Source organism: Lathamus discolor, chromosome 3, assembly GCF_037157495.1.
Source record: "Lathamus discolor isolate bLatDis1 chromosome 3, bLatDis1.hap1, whole genome shotgun sequence".
NCBI lineage: Eukaryota > Metazoa > Chordata > Aves > Psittaciformes > Psittacidae > Lathamus > Lathamus discolor.
Genome location: NC_088886.1, coordinates 88,244,544 through 88,263,658, shown reverse-complemented (window position 1 = coordinate 88,263,658; position 19,115 = coordinate 88,244,544). Strand labels below are relative to the sequence as shown.

Here is a 19,115-nt window from a genome sequence, read left to right as displayed (position 1 = left end):
TGCGTGGAGTGCAGACTGCAGAGTGTTTGCTGTCTATGTATTCTGCCTCAGTTCTCAGCTGTGTGGGCTGGAGCTGAGTGAGCAAGGCTCTCTGTGGCACTGGCATCCTGAAAGCCTCAGCTCGCAGACAGCTGCTTGCAGCTCCATCCCTGGCAGTGTTCAAGGCCAGGTTGGATGAAGCCTTGGGTGGGATGGTTTAGTGTGAGGTGTCCCTGCCCATGGCAGGGGGGTTGGAACTAGATGATCTTGAGGTCCTTTCCAACCCTAATTGTTCTATGATTCTATGATCTTATGGACTGACTGACACAAGCAAATTTACGGTGCTGTTCAGACTTGAAATGCGACCACATCAGCTACAGAAGGGTAGAAAGTGAGTGAGTCAGAGAGAATATTGATCAAAATGCAGGGGTGTAGCATGAACAGTTCAATCATCTGAAGTATGAAGTATGCACAACTCAAGGCCTGCTTTGTGTGTGCTGCTTTGTTCCAAAGCAGCAAGATTTGGAACAGAGGGACAGAGCAACAGGGACATTAAAGCAAGCACTGTATCATTACATTATCTATGAGCTGGGATCTTAAAATTTAGCACTTCTATTTGAGGGCATAATTTTCTTTTGGTTTCTGTTCTAATTTTCCGCATTTTCTGAGGTCTTGAGAGCAGCAGAGCTTTTAGGCAGCTGTGCACAGAGGTGAGATATGTTGGCAGTGTTGGTCATGGAGGCACAGCTGTGTCAGAGTTATTATTGGAAGATGTGCTACAATTTCTGTATCAGTTTCACTCTTGTACTGATTACCTTGATGATGAATAAGGCTCTTTAAGATGACATATACTTTAAGAATAAACCCTAAGGCAGTGCCACCATCAAATATGAATCTGTCTTCATCCAGATGTGGAGTTTCATGTACTGCCTTGTCTCCATGTGGAGAGTCCTAATTAACCCCTCCCTTCTTTTTATTGTTGCAGTCTAGTAGAAAAATGGCTTTTACAGAGGCAGGAAATAGTCTGTGTTGTATCTTCTTCAGAAATGCTGGCTAACCCTGTCAGTCTGTGGCTGGACTGTTTGATCAATCCTATCAGTAACTGTTCAAGACGTAAATCTTCATAATAGGACTGTCAAATTAAGTGTTTTTATTTAATTAAACATTTTTATTTACGTTTCTGAGAAGTCTTTTGACTGCCCTCTAATAAATACTTTGCAGTTGTGTAGGCTCATACGGAAATCTCAAGATCACGTATAGCGATGCTAGCTCTTTAACTGTAAAACAGGAAAGAAAAGGAGCGCAAATCACTATTACGGTGCTTGCTAAGATGAGTGCAATTTTCTGTGTAATATATGTTACTAATGCTGCTAATGTTAATTTGTAAATAACAAAGAAAAACCCAGAAGCAGGACAGGTGGGTTGGCTTCTCGTAAATGTTTTTCTTTAAAGGATATCAAGCAGGGAAGAATGGTTTACTGATCTAATTTGTTGCTGTCTGGATTCTCCACAAAATAAACCAGAACATTTCCCCAATTAGTATACTGGATTGCCTGGCATGTTACAGCAGTAAACTGTTCAATAGTCAGCATGGGCTGTTTTTGCCTCTGATAAAGTCTACCCAAAACCCTTTCCGTGTGTGCCAGAGCAGCTGTCAGTTTTGTAAGGCATGCAATCTGTTAAGTTGTCACAGGAGATACCTAATTCATTTCAGAGGAAATGCTGTTTAAAATCAGTTGTAGTTTAAATGCTTCAAAGCCAGCCTGGGGCTGGATAAATTGTTTAGCCAGGATTGGAAAAATGGCCACATTTTGGGGACATATTCTGCAGAATGGACAAGACAGAGATCAGGCTGTTGGGCAAGTGGGTATTTAAAACCAAGCAAAAATCTCTACTATTGAATGGGCAGATGGTCTCTACTGTGAAACATTAGCTGGAAAATTAACACCTCATAGTGGTATTCAGCAAGGGTAGGTACAGTAAGAGGCACACAAATACCTGAAGAAAGAACTATATAGAATGGTCTGGAAAACATTGAGTACTAATTTATGTGAGGATGTTTTGACTGTGTTTGAAGGTCTACACTATCAAGAACAAAAGCAAGAGGGGTTCATGGGATGCTCCCTGTCTAGATGCTGTTTACAGCGTAAAAAAGTACCCTTCCAGGTACGTGTATGCATCCTGCGCCGAGTTTCTCTGTCAGCTAGCAAGCTTCTAGTAACTTTTCAGCTGTATTCTTTGTGTTTGTTTCCCACTTTCAAGGAGCTGAAAGGAGGAATGGCAGACCTTATAGAGCCAGAGTGGTGTTTCCTTTCTAGGGAAGATGACAGCAATTTTTTCAAGTGAAGCTAAATGGACTTAGCTCCTGCCTGTTTCAGCTCCATTTTTAAAACTCCATCAAAAGCAGGTCTATAAAATGTATCCTTAAAAACCAAAGGAAACCAGGATTGCAGATATGCTGAGAGCAACTCACCCCTGTAGTGCCCGAGGTTGTTTGCTCAGCAGCACATGTGCGGGTCAAAGGTCTGAGGGAAATTCATGTTTACCCTGGAAGTGCTCAAAAGTGGCAACCAGCTGTTGCTGATGGCAGGAACATTATTGTTGTGTGCAGGTGAATTTTCTGCGTCCTTCTTTTCTCATAGCTCTTTTCACATTACCCTTGCACGGGAATGACAAAAGGTTGGTTATCCTTGCGCTTTGTCATAGATGCTGACAAAGCTGCATAGTGGTTAAATCTGGTGGCTCTTAGACCGGAGTGATGTGTAGCTGAGCCTCTGAAGAGAGATCAGAGCTCATAGTTAATTATCCATCTTTGTTCAGTGTGAAACAAACCTTAGGTGAAAAGTCACATTGTTTTCTTGGCCAAAGATGCTAAAATCAATCTGGCATATTTTTTTTCTTGTTGTATAGCCAACCCCTGTAGCTGCTGCTACAAATCCAGCACAATCTCTGTAAGCTTTTCATCCACTCAACTCACCTTTCTGGTACATCAGTGTTCGGTAATTACATAGGGTGGCCCTCAGAACACTGCTGAAGAGGTAGGTTTCTTCTGTGCTCCCAGTCAAGCTGTATTCATGCATGTAGTGGAAGAATACTTCAGTTACCAGATTAAATCCAGCCCTAGTAATAGCTGCAATACTGTTCGCACGGCTTTCAGCCTACAGGAACGGAGGGTGTTAAAAATACTTGGAAACAAATAATTCCATGTTCTGCTCAAGTGAGAATGTTGGGAGTGGTGAAAGATGGAAAAAAATGACGTGTGAAGCATGTGTGCATGTGGAGGGGGAGCAGTGTATAGTGGAAGAGAATGCAGTGGGTTTCTTGGCATAGTCTCAAGTAGAAGTTATTTTCCAAACAGAAAAATGTTGTTGTTAGGTTTTGCAAACGGGTTGAAATTCTCAGTTTGTGTATTCCTACTCCATAGAAAAATACAAGTGCTGCTTCTTCCACGAGTGTGTGTATGGAGATGTTTATTGTGAATATATGCTTTATTTCTGTTGGTCTGTTTCATCACTGGTTCAGTAGCTGCGTGAAACATAAAGGCTCCTGAAACGTCCCAGCTGCATGGGCATTTGTATGACTTGGTTCTCCTACTAAAATACCTCATTGGAGGGATGTTTTTTCAAGTGATTTGAATGTGTTTTCAGTTACTTTGAAGGAGTGAGGGGCTATGTGTTAGTAAGTATACACAGTAACACATCTGCTTTTGCCATTAAGTTCATGGCTCAAGGAAACGTTTACTCAGACTGTGAATCCTGGTGTTTAAGCAGGGCTATATGGTTTGTCGTGGTTCAGCCATGGTTGGCGGCTAAGTACCATGCTTGCTCACCCCCACCCTGCCTGAGTGGGATGGGGAGATTGGAGAAAGGGAAAATCCATGGGTTGAGATATGAACAGTTTTTAGTCATTGGTGGGGGGGGAGAGTAAAATATAATATTCACAACAATAGTAATAATTGTAATGGAAAGGACATACTGTGCATGACATGCTGTGGTATTGAATATCCCTTTGGCTAGTTCAGGTTAGGTGTCCTGTGTCTGCTCCCTCCCAGCTTCTTGTGCCTCTCCTCACTGGCAGAACATGGGAAGTGGGAAACTCCTTGACTTTTGATAAGCGCTACTTAGCAACAACTAAAACATCAGTGTGTTATCAACGTTTTTCTCAGACTAAATGCAGAACAGCACTGCATCAGCTACCAAGAAATAAAAAAAACTATCCCAGCCAAAACCAGGACACGGTTTTCAGACTAAAAGAACGATCTGGACTGTGCAAGTGACTCGGCTGTCGAGGTGTGTGTTTGCTGGCTGTTCGTGTACATGTTCTCTGAAACATTCACTAGGGATTAGGTATCAAGAAGGTCCATACCTTTCCTACACGTGGAGTTCTTTAGCCTGCTCCCGCAGGGTGCCTCTCTGTGGTGCCATGGGCTTATGCTGGCAGCTGGGAGTGCATAGTTTATCTTGGAGTGCCGGTGTTGGTGTGGTGTGGGTGAGCTTCCCAATGGGGCTCTGACTGGTACATTCAGTCTCAGCTGAATGTGATGAACTTCTCTTGTTCAGATGGTGAGTCCGCTGAAGTCGCAGTTTACCATTTCTTAATGTGGGAGGTTTCTTCCTGTCTAGTTTCTCCCCCTACAATTCGGAGAGAGAATGTGTTAAGTCTAGAAAAGGAGCAAGAGTCTCATAAATTTGATATATGGGTGAAGAAACAATGGCTTGGGTTAGTTTGGGGAGCAGTCGCTCTTTGAATACTGCAGGGCTGTGGGATTAGTTGCTGTAGCATATGGTATTGCCCATTGATTCTACTGTGAAATGCCTGTCCCTCTTACTATACCTTTTTCATGCCTTTTAATGGTTTAATTATGGTCATAAATGAAACTGATGTTCTTCATTCAGTGAAGGAAAGAGAGGAATGACATTTCAGCGCAAATATGTTTTGTGCTGAATTAAAACTGCTGTAAGTTTTTCTAAAATGGCTTTTGGCATGTTGATGAACAGTATATATGCCTGTTAGGGTTGTTACCTTTCTAACAAGTAGTGCCTTCAAATACTGACTGGGAGCACTGTGCTTCCAGATTGCTGCATTTTGGGGGGGGGGGGTGGGGTGGGTGGGAGGGGGAAGTCTGAGCAACTGTTCCCGTATTTTGATTACTTCTGTTTGTTCTCTAAAGCATGTACCTAGTAGGGAGGTGATACTCCTTCTGTTTTTCATGAACATCAGATGGAGACGGCATGTGTAGTGGGGTACAAAGACAAGCCCTGCAGATGTGAAGAAGCTTAAATTTGAATTCAGAGGTTTTCTATGGCGTGAATGGCCAGCAGCCCAGGTGCAGGAGACTGACTCCTATTCCTGACTTCTGTCATGCACTTGCTTACTTGAGCCTTAGAGTGAGCATGTCCACAGAACACCAGTCACAGCACTAACTCACAGCAGTGGGGATGGGCAATTCACTCTTTCTGTGCTTGCAGGCAGCTGAGACTGTTGGGTCACCCCTGCTTTGTTGCAGCCACCCTGCCTCACTTGTCCTGCTGCTGCTGGGACCTGCGCTTTAACCTTCAGCGGAGAGTAGCTGGGTTGTGCCTAAATGACTGGTGGGACTCATGTGGTTTCAGTGAGCCCAGTGCAGACAAGGTGCTGTGGGCAGGGGCTGGGCTGGAAGTGCAAGGGCCTCAGCTCCCAAGTTTGTTTCTTGAAATGGTGCATTTGTCACTTCTCCAGTTAAGCCCCGTGTTAAATCCTGAAAGGATTTCATGCAGTAACAGGCGTTGCTGTGGTAGAAAATGTGACTGAAAATCCTTTTAACGTTATTTCTTCATGCTCGGGTCTTTCTTTTACGTCCGAAGCGAGCAGCGTATAGCTTGGAAGGCACAAATTAAAATGATAGATGTTATACAGGTTTCACTTGCTATTTGGCAGTGTGAAAAATGAGTGAAGAATCTCATGGTTAAAGCCAGAGAGTGGTGCCTGAAATGGAAAACTTCATTCTGAAACATGAGTTTGGAGCAGACTGTACTGTTTCTTGTAGGAAAAATGCTTTGTACCAATGAAAATGAGATCTGCAAAACCTATTTCAAATCCGTACAGGCTGGGCTCTAGACTGTGATGGGAAAGGGTTTGTTTTTACATGTGACTTTCTCAAAGTCAGTACGTGGCCTTTCTAGAACAACAGGTATCTGTCATTCCAGTTTTACTTTGTAGTAGCTTGCCCTACTGCTTGTGCTGCTTTTGGCTTTTTTTTTTTTCCCAGCCTCTCTCATAATCCACTTCCCAAAAAGGCTGAATGAATAAGATAAAATCTGTCCTTCAACTGCCAAGCCTTTAGGCGACAGAGATTAATGGTGTACTTGGCCATGGCTTTGCACTGGTAGTTGGAAAATACAACTGCGGAGTAGCAGATTAGGAGAATCATCAGTCACTCAAAATAGCTGCTAACAACAGGCTGGTAGTGATGGGCATCTCTGTAGAAAGCATCACAAACAAGTTCCCTTCTGACACAGTTACCAGCTGGATTTGGCTGGGAGAGGGTTGTTTTGGAGAAGCAGAGTCCTGTGGTCCAGCTCCAGTTCCCGACAGCAGCTCAAGTGCGTGGAGGGACAGCCTTTCTTTGCTCATTAGTCCGTGGTGCTCCTGTCCTGTGACTTGTTTCTGTTTAAGAAGCCAGATTTGGGCACAAAGCAGAGGTGGTGCCACCAGTATTCAAACACAATGACTGTCCCATTGACCAGCTTAGCTATGTTCAAGTATTGTGGGGGTAAAGATGCTCCCATCTTCCCTGCTCATCAGGTTTAAAACCTGTTGAGACCAAACCAGTGCAGAGGACTGAAATTAGAGCTCCGAGGAGGGCTCTAGATGTCCATGCTGAGATCAGGGCTCTCTGCCTGCTTGCTGTAAACATTTGATAGTCAACCAGTGACTGTGCCTGGTGATTTAGTAGTAAAACTTATTCTAAATGTGCACCAGTGGTAGTTACTCTAATTTCTTCATTTTGTTCAATCCAGTGAAACTCTTTGCAAGCCAGTACCGGGAGTGTGAGAGGAAAAGGATGCAGCGGTTTATCTGTCTAGTCAGAAAGATGTTTCATAGCACTTAGCTTCATCACTTTCCAGATTTTCACACTCCCTGGTGTGTATAGTCTGTCTGAAAACACAGTGAAGTGCCAAGTCTGCAGTGGCAGCACTGTTATCTGAGAACAGCAGCTTTAAACTGGACACTTGTGCTCAATGAAGGTTGCAAAATCGGGAATTACTTACACCACTGACTGTTTTGTTCTGCCTGTACATGGAAATGGCTAATGGTTTGTTACCCAGGAAACACTTCCAGTGATTTCTACTCCAGTCTGTTAAAGCTCAGAGCTGGCACTGTTGGTGTGTTGCTGTTAAAGGATGGCAAAGATGTGCCTTGTTTGGGGTAAAAGATACCATGGAAAAGGAAAGAATTTAAGGAATGAAGGAAGCTTTGGGAGATGGCATGAGCTCAGTGCAGACTGTGGTATTTTTTGCACTTGTTTAAATCGGAATGTAATTTACTCAATGGAAGCCTCTTACTTTGATGAACAGGATTTGCTTTCAGAAAATGTTGAAGGTCCTCTCCCTCCTCTGACTTGGTTTCTCTTGAGTAAGTGTTTATTCCAAAATGGAACTGTAATGAACGGCTGCTGCTGTTTTCTTCTCTGAAGTATGTTGTGAAAATCCTGTGTTGCTGTAGACAGTTCCAGGATGGAAGCGAGAAAAAGAATTTCACTGCAGAGTGGGGGAATACTTCCAGGAGCTTGGAGGCTTTCTGGGTTTCTTTTGATATGGTTTTCCCATCTTAACTGCAACATTCCTCTTGGAAGCAACCAGGGTAGTTTCGTGAGCGGTGTTGGAGGGAGTTCAGATAGCTGTGAGCTCCCTGTTGTTTCCATTAGCTGAGAAGGAGGCACAGCCACCTACTGAACTTCTCAAGAATTACCATGGAAAGCAGGGAGGGTTTTAAAACCTGCACCCCCCTGCTTAATATTCTGCAAAAAACGGGAAGCCATTTCTGTTGTATTTTGCTTTGGATTTCAGTAACTCTTTAGGGCTACTTTTGATTATATTAACTTAGAGCCTTCTTGATGTTCACCCACCTGGTCTTACTGAATACTGGTCAACAGCAGTCAACAAACTGAGGCCTGATTCCTGCCTGACTGGGCAGTGAGTTCCCACCTCCTTCCACTTCTTGGAAATGTGTGGGTTTATAGAGTGTTTTCTGCATGCAGTTATCCACAGGGCTGGTCCAGCTCTAGATGAAGTCAGTAAGACGTCTTAATGCCTTTTCTGGGGCTTGAGTGGTGTTCATCATAACTGATGAAATGGAGTTTTTGTTGTCTCAGCTGTTTTGGTCGGGGGTGGTGTAATACCGCAGTGGTGTAGCTGGGATCACCTGCATCTGTGCAATGCAGGCACTGTCCACCTGAGCCAAAATTGCGTCTCACTGTGGTCATTTAGTTAAATTGTCAATACATGGCAATCCTGGAGCTCTGATCCTATAGGATTATCTCAGGTTTGGCCATGAATCTGGGGTTGTAAGGGAGTAAATCTGTCCCTGGAAGCCAACAGATGCTTATAATTGTCAGTGGGACATCAGTCATTATCATGTATCTCCAAGAAATAGTTAAGAGAAAGCAATAATTTATCTAACTCTTAACCAACAGACCAACAGGACTGATGCATTTGTTTGAAATTGGAATTGTAGTTTGAAATTGGAAGGCGCATGTTTCAGTTATGGGATATAACTGGAGCCAAAGAGCATTGGGGTTTTGTGCCAGGCTATGAGAGAATTCTGATGGGTTTTTTCCAACATTATAACTTGATAAACACTTCTTGTAATCTACAGAAATGTAACATAATGCACTATTAACAGAAGTCAATGTAACACCTGTGCAGGCTGATTGGTTCAGAGAAAACCTTGTCAATTTATAGTACATATTTAAGCAAGATGAATGGGGAAATCAGGATTCAAGTAGCACAAAACATCTGGTTTGTACATGAGGAACAGCAATATTTTTTTGTCTCACATTTAGCTCATGTGAAACATTTGATACTAAATCATCATGTATCGTGAATAGCTAAGGCTCCATCAGGAACAGATGCTCAGGCATGTTTGTGTTCTGTATGTTGTATTACAAGTCCAGAGGAGGGCCACGAGGATGATCAGGGGACTGGAGCTCCTCCCGTATGAAGACAGGCTGAGGAAGTTGTGGCTGTTCAGCCTGGAGAAGAGAAGGCTGCGTGGAGACCTCATAGCAGGCTTCCAGTACCTGAAGGGGGCCTATAGGGATGCTGGGGAGGGCCTCTTCATCAGGGACTGTAGTGACAGGACAAGGGGTAATGGGTTAAAACTTAAACAGGGGAAGTTTAGATTGGATATAAGGAGGAAATTCTTTCCTGTTAGGGTGGTGAGGCACTGGAATGGGTTGCCCAGGGAGGTTGTGAGTGCTCCATCCCTGGCAGTGCTCAAGGCCAGGTTGGATGAAGCCTTGTGTGGGATGGTTTAGTGTGAGGTGTCCCTGCCCACGGCAGGGGGGTCGGAACTAGAGGTCCTTTCCAACCCTAACTATTCTATGATTCTATGCTGTATGGCTGAGCTTCTGTTTTTCTGCACAGTAATAAGGCAAACCTGCCATGGGATAGAAGGTCAGTAAAATGTCCATATGTTGGAGTCTCTGGGATTTAATCTCTGACTCTGCAGTCTTGACACTGGGGCCTTATTTTGGTATCTAAATATAGATTCTGGAGCCTGACTTGGGCATTCAGACCTGCATTGACAGTAGTGGCTGTAGCCCTTGCACACCTTCAGGAAGAAGGCCTAGTGAATAAAATGAGTCATGCTGTGATCATGGGTGGAGCGAAATGAACAATTTGCTTTTGTCAGTTGTTGTTTGCAGAGGAAGTTCTTAGGTTTTATGTCAGTGTTTCATCTGCCGATACAAGGAGATAGCGATAGCCAGGGGAGCATCTCCTTCTCCTCCCCACCCCCCGACCTCCTTCCTTTTGCAGAACGAGGTTTTGCTTGCCACTGTGAAAGCTAAAGTGGAACATGCAGAAAAACCTGACCCGCTTTTGGCATAATGAGCTCCAACTTGATTGAAATTCTTCTATTAAAATGCAGCCAAGTAAGTAGCTGTACAGTAATGACTGGAATGTGTCCTCAGTATGGAAGGACTCTGTTGAGCACGTCGCACAGCTCAGTGTACAGGCTGATTCATTCGGACTGCGGCAGTCATGCTGAAATTCACCCTGGTGCATGGTCTGTGTCATACTTCCTTAGTTAGGTGCACACTTTCATTTTAAATGAAGTAATTCGGCTTCTATAATAGAATTCTGATTTTTTTCAGACGTACTTCTTGAACAGTGGGTAGTGAGAGCAGCAGCTCTGTTGGTCACAAGTCACAATGTGCTTGACACGCATAGCATGTTTCGCTTAATTTATTCAGCCAGAGACTAGAGGCACAGGCTTAAGTCTCTAGTAATGTTGATGATCCTCATAAACATTTATAATCCTCATCGTCTTTAACTTGCCTTGCAGAACCTGGAAGCAAAACTTTAATCTTCTCTGCTGTGGTCTGTAGGGCAGGCAAGTAGTGAAAAAGTACAGAGGAGTTACGCCACTTTTTAATGGGTCATAGAATCATAGAATAGTTTGGGTTGGAAAGGAGCTTAAGATCATCCAGTTCCAACCCCCCTGCCATGGGCAGGGACACCTCACACTAAACCATCGCACCCAAGGCTTCATCCAACCTGACACAAGTCTTTGAAGTCTGGAGGGTTTAAACCAAATCTGCTTTGAAATACTTCATTTACAGTAGAAAATAACTTATGCAAGATATGGTCAGGGGGCATGAGCACTGGGAGGGATGTAAGGATGCCTGTTTCCTTTGAGGTCATGTTGGATTGACACTTCTTGAAAGAAGCCTCTTTAAAGAAGCATTTTTCATTTATTGATCTCACTAGGTGCCTGTTTGAGGTGCCATAGAACGTTTGGGGCATCTTATGGCAGGTGGCCCTTCTTTCCACTCTGTCTTCTGTTGGCTGCACTGTTTCTGCCCTGATGTTTCTGTAGGTGTCCCCTCTGGCTGAATTGCCATCAAAATCGCGGTATATTATAGAAGGTCATATTTCAGTTGATCTGGCACCACTGCTGTCAGTAGTATGCAGATGGGTGGATTTAAACCAGATTAAGTGTTTCAATTCCAGAAGCCTTAGTTGTGTTAACAGTGTTGAAACAAAGGTATCTGATCCGATTTCTGTAAGTGAAATTCAAGAAATGATTTTTACCACCAAGCTTTGACAGAAAAGGTAGAAATAATAAAAATCTTTATAAGTTGGGAAATCAGTGCCTCTGCTTTCTTAAATTTATGGTTGTTAATGTAAAAAAAAAAAAAAAAATGTATATATATATATACACACAAATCTCATCTGTCTTTCCCTGGGGCATAACAGAACTGAGAAAAAAATGTATCTATTCCCACATCAGGACTAGCTCAGAAAGTGATGCTTTGTGAAAGAGTCACTGTAGGATATTACAGTTAGATGCACTGTTGCCGAAATTAGAAATGGAGTTATTAAATGGCCTTTCTGAAAGCATGGCTGTTGTTTGGGTTACAAACTCCTGTGATGACTGCTTCGTTTCTGAAGAAACCTCTGAAAATGATGCCAGGCGTATGTAGGGGGAAAAGAAAGGAACGCTTTAAACCAGAACGCACCCACATGGTGTGCCCTGGTTTTATGTGTGTACCAGGCAAAACTGAGTGTTTTACCCGAAGGTTTCAGCATCCAGGGGTTTACCTTCACAAGGGCAAATTACGGATTGTGGGAGCATTTATTTCGATGAAAGTGGTGCACACTTGGCTGATGTAACTTTCTGCTTATAAAAAGAAGTGTTTTCTCATAATACATCAGCTGAATTTTGTGTCTTATTATTGACACTGAAGAACAACATCGTTTTCTTAATAAATTATGCATTGATCATAACTGATTCAGTCTTAACTGTTGGATATGGATAAAAGTGAGTCATGTGCTTAGTAAGAAAAGCAGTCTGAGGGACAGCACTGTGTTATGAAGCATGCAGAAAAGCTTTTCTCTCAAGCAGAGCTATGGCTGAAGCTTAAAGAGGGTCAGAGTTCATTTTTGAGCCTTGTGGATCCAACTACAGTCCCAGATTGTCTCTCTTTGACAGGGTAATGTTGGGCATCTCTTCTGTCAGATGTTTTGTACCAAGGACAGGAAGCACGTGGAGTCTGGTCCATCCATCCATCCATCATGCCTGCTGTGTTGCACCTATCCACATCCTGTTCTCATCCTTGTTTTTTCAGCTGAGTGTGATGTTTCTTGTTTCTTCACGTACTGTTGCATGCTGGTTGTTATTCATTTCAGTTATCTGCTTGAGGGGCAGCTGTGCTTTGTGTGTGTCACTTCAAAAAAACATAGGCAATGTAAGATTTTTTATTTTGGCTGAAACCCCGTATTTTTCAAGTAAATACGTCTACTGGTGATGTTGTGATGATGCTCCTGGGGAATGATGCTCCTGGGGATGCAGGAAAACAATCTGCTTTATTCAGTTTTTAAAATGAGAACCTTCCCCTTTGATTACCAGAAACAGTGTCTAAGGAGGGCTTGTTAGAGTGGCCTTTTTATAGGAGAAATAAGTCCTTTGTGGGAACGGCCTGTTCTTGATGAGGTGTTCGTTGAAGTACATTTTCAGCTTCAAAATGGAGTGTCTGGCTAAAGGAGTGAAGAGGGGGAGTGCATGTGTGTACAGAGCCAGTTCAGTGAACACTTGCTTGGGCCGGGAGGGATCTTGCTTTGCATGATGATACTAAAGTGCCTGTAAATTCAGCCAAACAGTGGCACAGGACTGGTGTAAAATTAGAAGATGGCCTGAAAGCAGTTGTATTCACTGTGTTGGGGGCTGTGGTCATTTAGGTAACAATACTTTTCCCCCCTTACCAGCAGGTACTATAAAGGCAGAAGACCCCACCGGACAACCTGACAGGAGGATGGTTTTCACACAACTACTTTTATACAGTTTTTATCAACTGCTCCCGGTGAACACTGTCACAGTAACAGCAGCAGTAACAACACAGCCACTGCTTTGCAGGTCCAGTCATCACACAACTGTTACTGCTTTACAGGCCTCCTTATTTTTGTTTAAGGAACTGTGCTGTGATGTGGCTTTTGGTCCATCTTCACATGTTTGCATGTCAAACCTCTGGTAACCTGGTGAAAAGAATATTCCCTCTAGCAGATCCATTGAAGTTCTTTCTCTTTCCCTGCAGATTGCTGGTTGGAGCTCCTCGGGAAAAGGCCTTTCCAGCCCAACAGGCCAACAGAACCGGAGGGTTGTACAGCTGTGACATCACATCTCCAAATGCACGATGCACTCGTGTCATATTTGATGAGGAGAGTAAGTTCTTCAGCACTTTTAGATTGAAACAGTTGTTTAATTCCTCTTACCTGGTGTGGTCCTTTCCAAAGGCATCAGTTGTTTTGATGGATTTATACGTAAGATTTTTTGGATCAGAATAAGTTGTAGCTTGATTGCTAAGATAGTAGCATGAGGTGCTTAATTCTGGGTAGATTTGGATGTTCTTTCTCTTTCATAAATTGATGTGGCATGAAGTGATATGCTAGAAGGAGAAGGACTTGGGGGTGCTGGTCGATGAGAAAATGAACATGAGCCGGCAGTGTGCGCTCGCAGCCCAGAAAGCCAACCGTATCCTGGGCTGCATCAAAAGGAGCGTGACCAGCAGGTCGAAGGAGGTGATCCTGCCCCTCTACTCTGCTCTTGTGAGACCTCACCTGGAGTATTGTGTGCAGTTCTGGTGTCCTCAACATAAAAAGGACATGGAACTGCTGGAACAAGTCCAGAGGAGGGCCACGAGGATGATCAGGGGACTGGAGCACCTCCCGTATGAAGACAGGCTGAGGAAGTTGGGGCTGTTCAGCCTGGAGAAGAGAAGGCTGCGTGGGGACCTCATAGCAGCCTTCCAGTACCTGAAGGGGGCCTATAGGGATGCTGGGGAGGGACTCTTCATTAGGGACTGTAGTGACAGGACAAGGGGTAACGGGTTAAAACTGAAACAGGGGAAGTTTAGATTGGATCTAAGGAGGAAATTCTTTCCTGTTAGGGTGGTGAGGCACTGGAATGGGTAGCCCAGGGAGGTTGTGAGTGCTCCATCCCTGGCGGTGTTCAAGGCCAGGCTGGATGAAGCCTTGTGTGGGATGGTTTAGTGTGAGGTGTCCGTGCCCATGGCAGGGGGGTTGGAACTAGATGATCTTGAGGTCCTTTCCAGCCCTAACTATTCTATGACTCTATGATAAATGTTTAACAAAACTGGATGTTGTCTGTGATAAAACGCACGGACACTGCCACCTGCAGGCTGTCCCATGTACTGTATGAAAGGCCTGTCACGACAGGGACTGTTACAAGAAACAAAAAGGAAAATAAAAGTATTTAGCTGTTAATATCTCACGCTGTGTTATGACATTCTGCAGCTGATCCGAAGATGGAGAGTAAAGAAGACCAGTGGATGGGTGTAACTGTTCAAAGTCAGGGGCCGGGAGGAAATGTGGTGGTAAGTCCGAAGGTCTAACTTAAAAAACCATTCTTAGTCTTCAGTAAATGTTGTGAATAGGCTGTTTTCCTGTACAGCTTTCTGAAAGGCAGCTTCCCTATGTTTACTCCTGCAGTTTCTTCTAAGGAAGGACTTGTGTGTCTCCCTAGCACAGTAAGAGGCTTGAGGTTGTAAAAGCTTTAAGTTATTTTGTAAGTGTGAGTTAGCCTTTCTTTGTAACCTTGGAACAGCCTAGGGTGGGCAATGCATCTTCAGGGTGTCCACTTGTGGTCTGATTTTTGTGATAGGTACCTTGTTTCTTTTAAATGCCACTGGCTACAGAAATAGGGAGAAATAGTGTGATGAGGTTGTAAAAGTAGCAGGATGTCATCTGCCTGTCAGCCTCAGTTTAACTTTCACCAGGAACTCGAGTTGCTCCTGTGAATTAGTAAGTCCATTGCACTGCAGTAAGACCACTCACTGGTCTTTATTTTAGACATTACAGAGAGATTTTATACAATACAGAGAGAAAAAGCTTTCAGGAGTTACCAGAGAATGTTACTTTCTTAACTCATTCTCAGTTAAATAAACCTCTCCTGCTGCTGTAGGATACTGGCTGCATCATGACATGGTGTGCAGTGAGGCTTCCTCTTCCTCATCTAATTATGTTCTTGCAAGTTAATATCTGCAAGATATTTGCTTCCCAAACTGGAGGCAAACCACTTCAGGGTGTGAATCTGGAGTCCTTTAATGATAGAGGCAGAAATAACTTGCCTCAGTCTGCTTCAGAACCCAAAGAGAGAGGAGAGCAGACAGTCTCCTGCTCATTGAATAATTAATCATCAACTAATGCCGCCTTTGGAAGTGATAAGTGGGAAATAGGCTTACTAGATGAGGTGTGGGCAGCCTGAAGGTCACTGTGCAGCAGGGCAGTACTGCAGTGCTCCGAGAATGGAGCACCAGGACACTTACTTAATATTTAAGCCTTAATAGGAAATGGAAGAAAAGTGCATCAGCTGAGAAACCTGGTTTGCTTCTGCTTTTCACACACCTACTGCATCTGGTTCTGAAAAAACACGGCTGACAAAGGAGTTAGATTGTTCCATCTCTTCTTACAATGGTTTGGGGTTTACACCACTTAACCCAGGGCTATTCATCCTCTGTGTTAAATATTTGATTAGTATTATCTTCCCAGGTGAATAGTCTAAAAGGTTAAGGAACAAGTCGTACTCAGTGCTGCTGCTCTGTCCCAGTGACAGTTATTCTGTAAGTGGAACAGCCAACACAGGAAATAGGAACAACTTCCCTCCCTTTCATTGGAAGAGCTTTCAGCCTCTGCTTTAGGGCACTTTCCTGGCAGGGGTGTGTTCTAGGTAGTCTCAGGTAGATGTTAATTGAACCAGCTTCTCATGTTCTGCACAAGCATGTACGTCATTTAACTCTGCCAGCTATGGGGAAACGGACACTTCTTCCCTTATGAGAGATAGTGGTTCCCTCCTCACTTCTTGAAGGAGAGGTATTAGGTATCAGGGAATGCTTTAGGGCTAAACCTCTGAGGTCCCACAGAGAAGAGGGATTTAACCATGTGGCCTTACTTATCCATGAAGCTGGTTGTTCTGGCTTGTATCCATAGATGCCCAACTTTTCCCATACATTGCCCATCGGGAACAGTGAGCTCTCTGCACTGCAACATGGATGTGTCTACAAGATGACTTGCAGCACTGCTAGCATGAAGTATTGCTAAAGGAGTCCAGCCTTCTTTTGATGACTCACATACAAACATACAGAAAGCATCACTTGTTATTTCTTCTGTCTTGCAGACATGTGCACATCGCTATGAGAAGAGACAGTATGTAAACACAGTGCAGGAAACCCGGGATATCATTGGAAGGTGCTATGTGCTGAGCCAGGATCTCACTATTAAGGATGATATGGATAATGGAGTATGGAGTTTTTGTGATGGTCGTTTAAGAGGCCATGAGAAGTTTGGTTCCTGCCAGCAAGGTGTTGCTGCTACTTTTACTAGAGACTATCATTATATTGTGTTTGGTGCCCCAGGCACTTACAATTGGAAAGGTACGAGCTGGCTTCCTTTCTGCCTGTCCTTCCCATTTCCTTGCTCACAAGGGTTGCACCCTCAGTTTTCTTTTTTTTTGTGAGGGGAGGGGATAACAGGAATCTAATTATTTTATCCTGTTTTCACAAAGTGTATGCTTCTGTATCACAAGTATCTGCTGCTATTCCTTTGAATATATTTATCCTGCAGTATTCTCCATTTTGTTCTTTGTGACGTCTGTAGAAAATAGGACTTCCCAAAGTAGATACTGGAGGATTGCAGGAAGATAACTGAATGGAGCCATACTACATGTATTCATATCTAAATCCTTGGATAATCTGTCTGATTAAGAGCCAAGTACTTTCTATCATCTAGGAGATAATCCAGAACTGAAGGGGGAAAATAACCATAGTTTTTCTGTTAGTTTATATTGAGAAGCATCGAAATGGCCAGCTCCGAAAGTGATTTTTCCCGTCACACTTCATTAGACCAGCAGCTGTAAATATTTCCCTCTTTAGAACATCTGATCCTTGAACCATTACATTTTTCCCTCGTGCACCTGCACCTGCTCTGTGAACCGTGCAAAATCTTTGAGTTAAGCTCTGGCACAAGGTGTACTTTAGTGAAAACTTAATCTTCCCCCGTATCTGTCAACAAAACCTGACCAAGCTGAAACAGCATATTGAGTTCACATGCTGCGTGGCTTCAATTGCAGAGCAGTGCTATGACAGACTGTCAGTCATAGGAGTACTCTTATGTATCACGGAAAACATGTTTGTGCTTGCCAAAATGTTAAATATGCCCCTGATAAAAGAGGAGCACGTATTCTATCAGCCAATAGCTCTTTTCCCCATAAATAATGTTTTCTGAATACACCACCAGTGATTCTCATGGCTGAACAGTCATTTTTAATTATTTCTTTAATTCCTGTGTATTTACCTCCCTTTTAAGAGAGACTTTATGAGGTTAAGAACTGTGGGATGGGGGTGGTTCCTGACCATGTTGGTGCCATATGTTTGCTGAGAATTTCCTTAGTGTCCCATGTTTTCCAGGTACTGCATGGCCTCTCTGGAGAGTAGCCTGAGTGGCACACTGATAGACCACAGAAATTCATTGCCTTTTGAAAACACTTGTCACCCAGTGCATTTTGTCCCATTTAAACAGCCGTCACTACCTCATTCATTGTAATTAATGTTATTTGGGAACCATTTATCTGTTATTTTTCTCCTTTACCATTCATTTGCTTTTATTTTATCATTTCATCTCCCCAGGGGTGGTTCGTGCAGAGCAAAAGAATCAGACATTTTATGATCTGGGTATCTTTGATGATGGGCCTTACGAAGTTGGTGATGAGAGCCGCCAAGATAAGAATCTAGTTCCTGTTCCAGCTAACAGTTACTTAGGTAGGATTAAGTCCATATGGTGAATCTCTTTAGGCATAAGTGTTCATTTGCGATCCCAGCCTGGTGTGATGATATGAAATGGGAGCTGAAAATGCTTCATTCGCGGACCCTGTAGTGTGTTAACTGTTTCGGCTAATTCACATCTCCCTCTATGCTCCTGGGCCAGTTTTAAGTGTAAGGTGTTATTCTGCTGAGGTACCTAGAAGAGCTGCTAATGTAATGAGAGGTTTAAGAGCTGTGGTAGGACCTACAGATTCTCAGGGAGGGATTACAACCGCTCTGATGGTTAAGTACAGTGTATGGATCTGTAGCCCTGAGTCACAAGGTCTTTGCCATGTGGTATCAGAGGTTAATAAAAATACGCGTTTCTGGGTATAAGTGTCAAGACAGCAGTGTCTCCCTCCTGGTAAGTGAGTGCAATGTTTTTATTCTTCGAGTTTTTAAATATCCAGTGGCCTGCTTACAAGTCTTTATAACACCGTATAGTGTACTGTTTGTATTTAAAGTGTGTGTGTGTTGCAGGACATGAGCCTCTTGCACTTCGTGCATGCATGAAAGCAGAAATATGCCCTTAGGCCAGTGGATGTGACTGTACACCAGTGAGGTACTTTGGTGCAGAGAAAAGGCTGCACTGTGTTTTTGGAAAGGTCTCGAGTGTGAAGGACCTTTCTGTTCTGGTGCAGGTTTCCGTGGTGTTCTGACCCACCGCTTTTGGCATTTGCAACAAGAACAGTTTTGGCAACTTGAAAATGGAATTTCTGTGTGAGGGGGAAACCGAACAGTAGAAGGGCATCGCTCATCCAAAAAGCAGAAGCAAGTCAGGAGAAGAGCCAGCTTAGAGCTATGTAGCTCTTAGAATACACAGAACATAAACTTCCATTAAGTATCAGCAGTAATTACTGGGTGTAAAAAATGAAACTCATAAGAGCTTATGTTAGAAAGAGAAACTGTCAGCCTCTGCTGGTGAAACAGGAACTGGTGCAGTGAGGAGTGCTGTGGAGGTGTCCTTTGCTGTGAACAGAGCAATACGGACTTCTTGTAGTTTCCTAACAAATGTATTTATCTCCTACATGTAAATGCTGCCTTTGATGTGTCACAACCA

General features: G+C 43.4%; 1 protein-coding gene across 4 annotated transcripts in view; it reads left to right on the top strand.

Moving 5' to 3' along the window:
• Positions 1–19,115, top strand: part of ITGA6 (integrin subunit alpha 6) — a 49,673-nt gene that overhangs the window by 11,087 nt on the left and 19,471 nt on the right. For all 4 annotated transcript variants that reach the window (XM_065670371.1, XM_065670373.1, XM_065670369.1 and 1 more), the window contains 4 exons: positions 13,277–13,404; positions 14,496–14,575; positions 16,375–16,630; positions 17,882–18,013. In XM_065670371.1, coding sequence (XP_065526443.1) covers positions 13,277–13,404; positions 14,496–14,575; positions 16,375–16,630; positions 17,882–18,013 — 596 coding nt within the window. The remainder of the gene's footprint in view (positions 1–13,276; positions 13,405–14,495; positions 14,576–16,374; positions 16,631–17,881; positions 18,014–19,115) is intronic.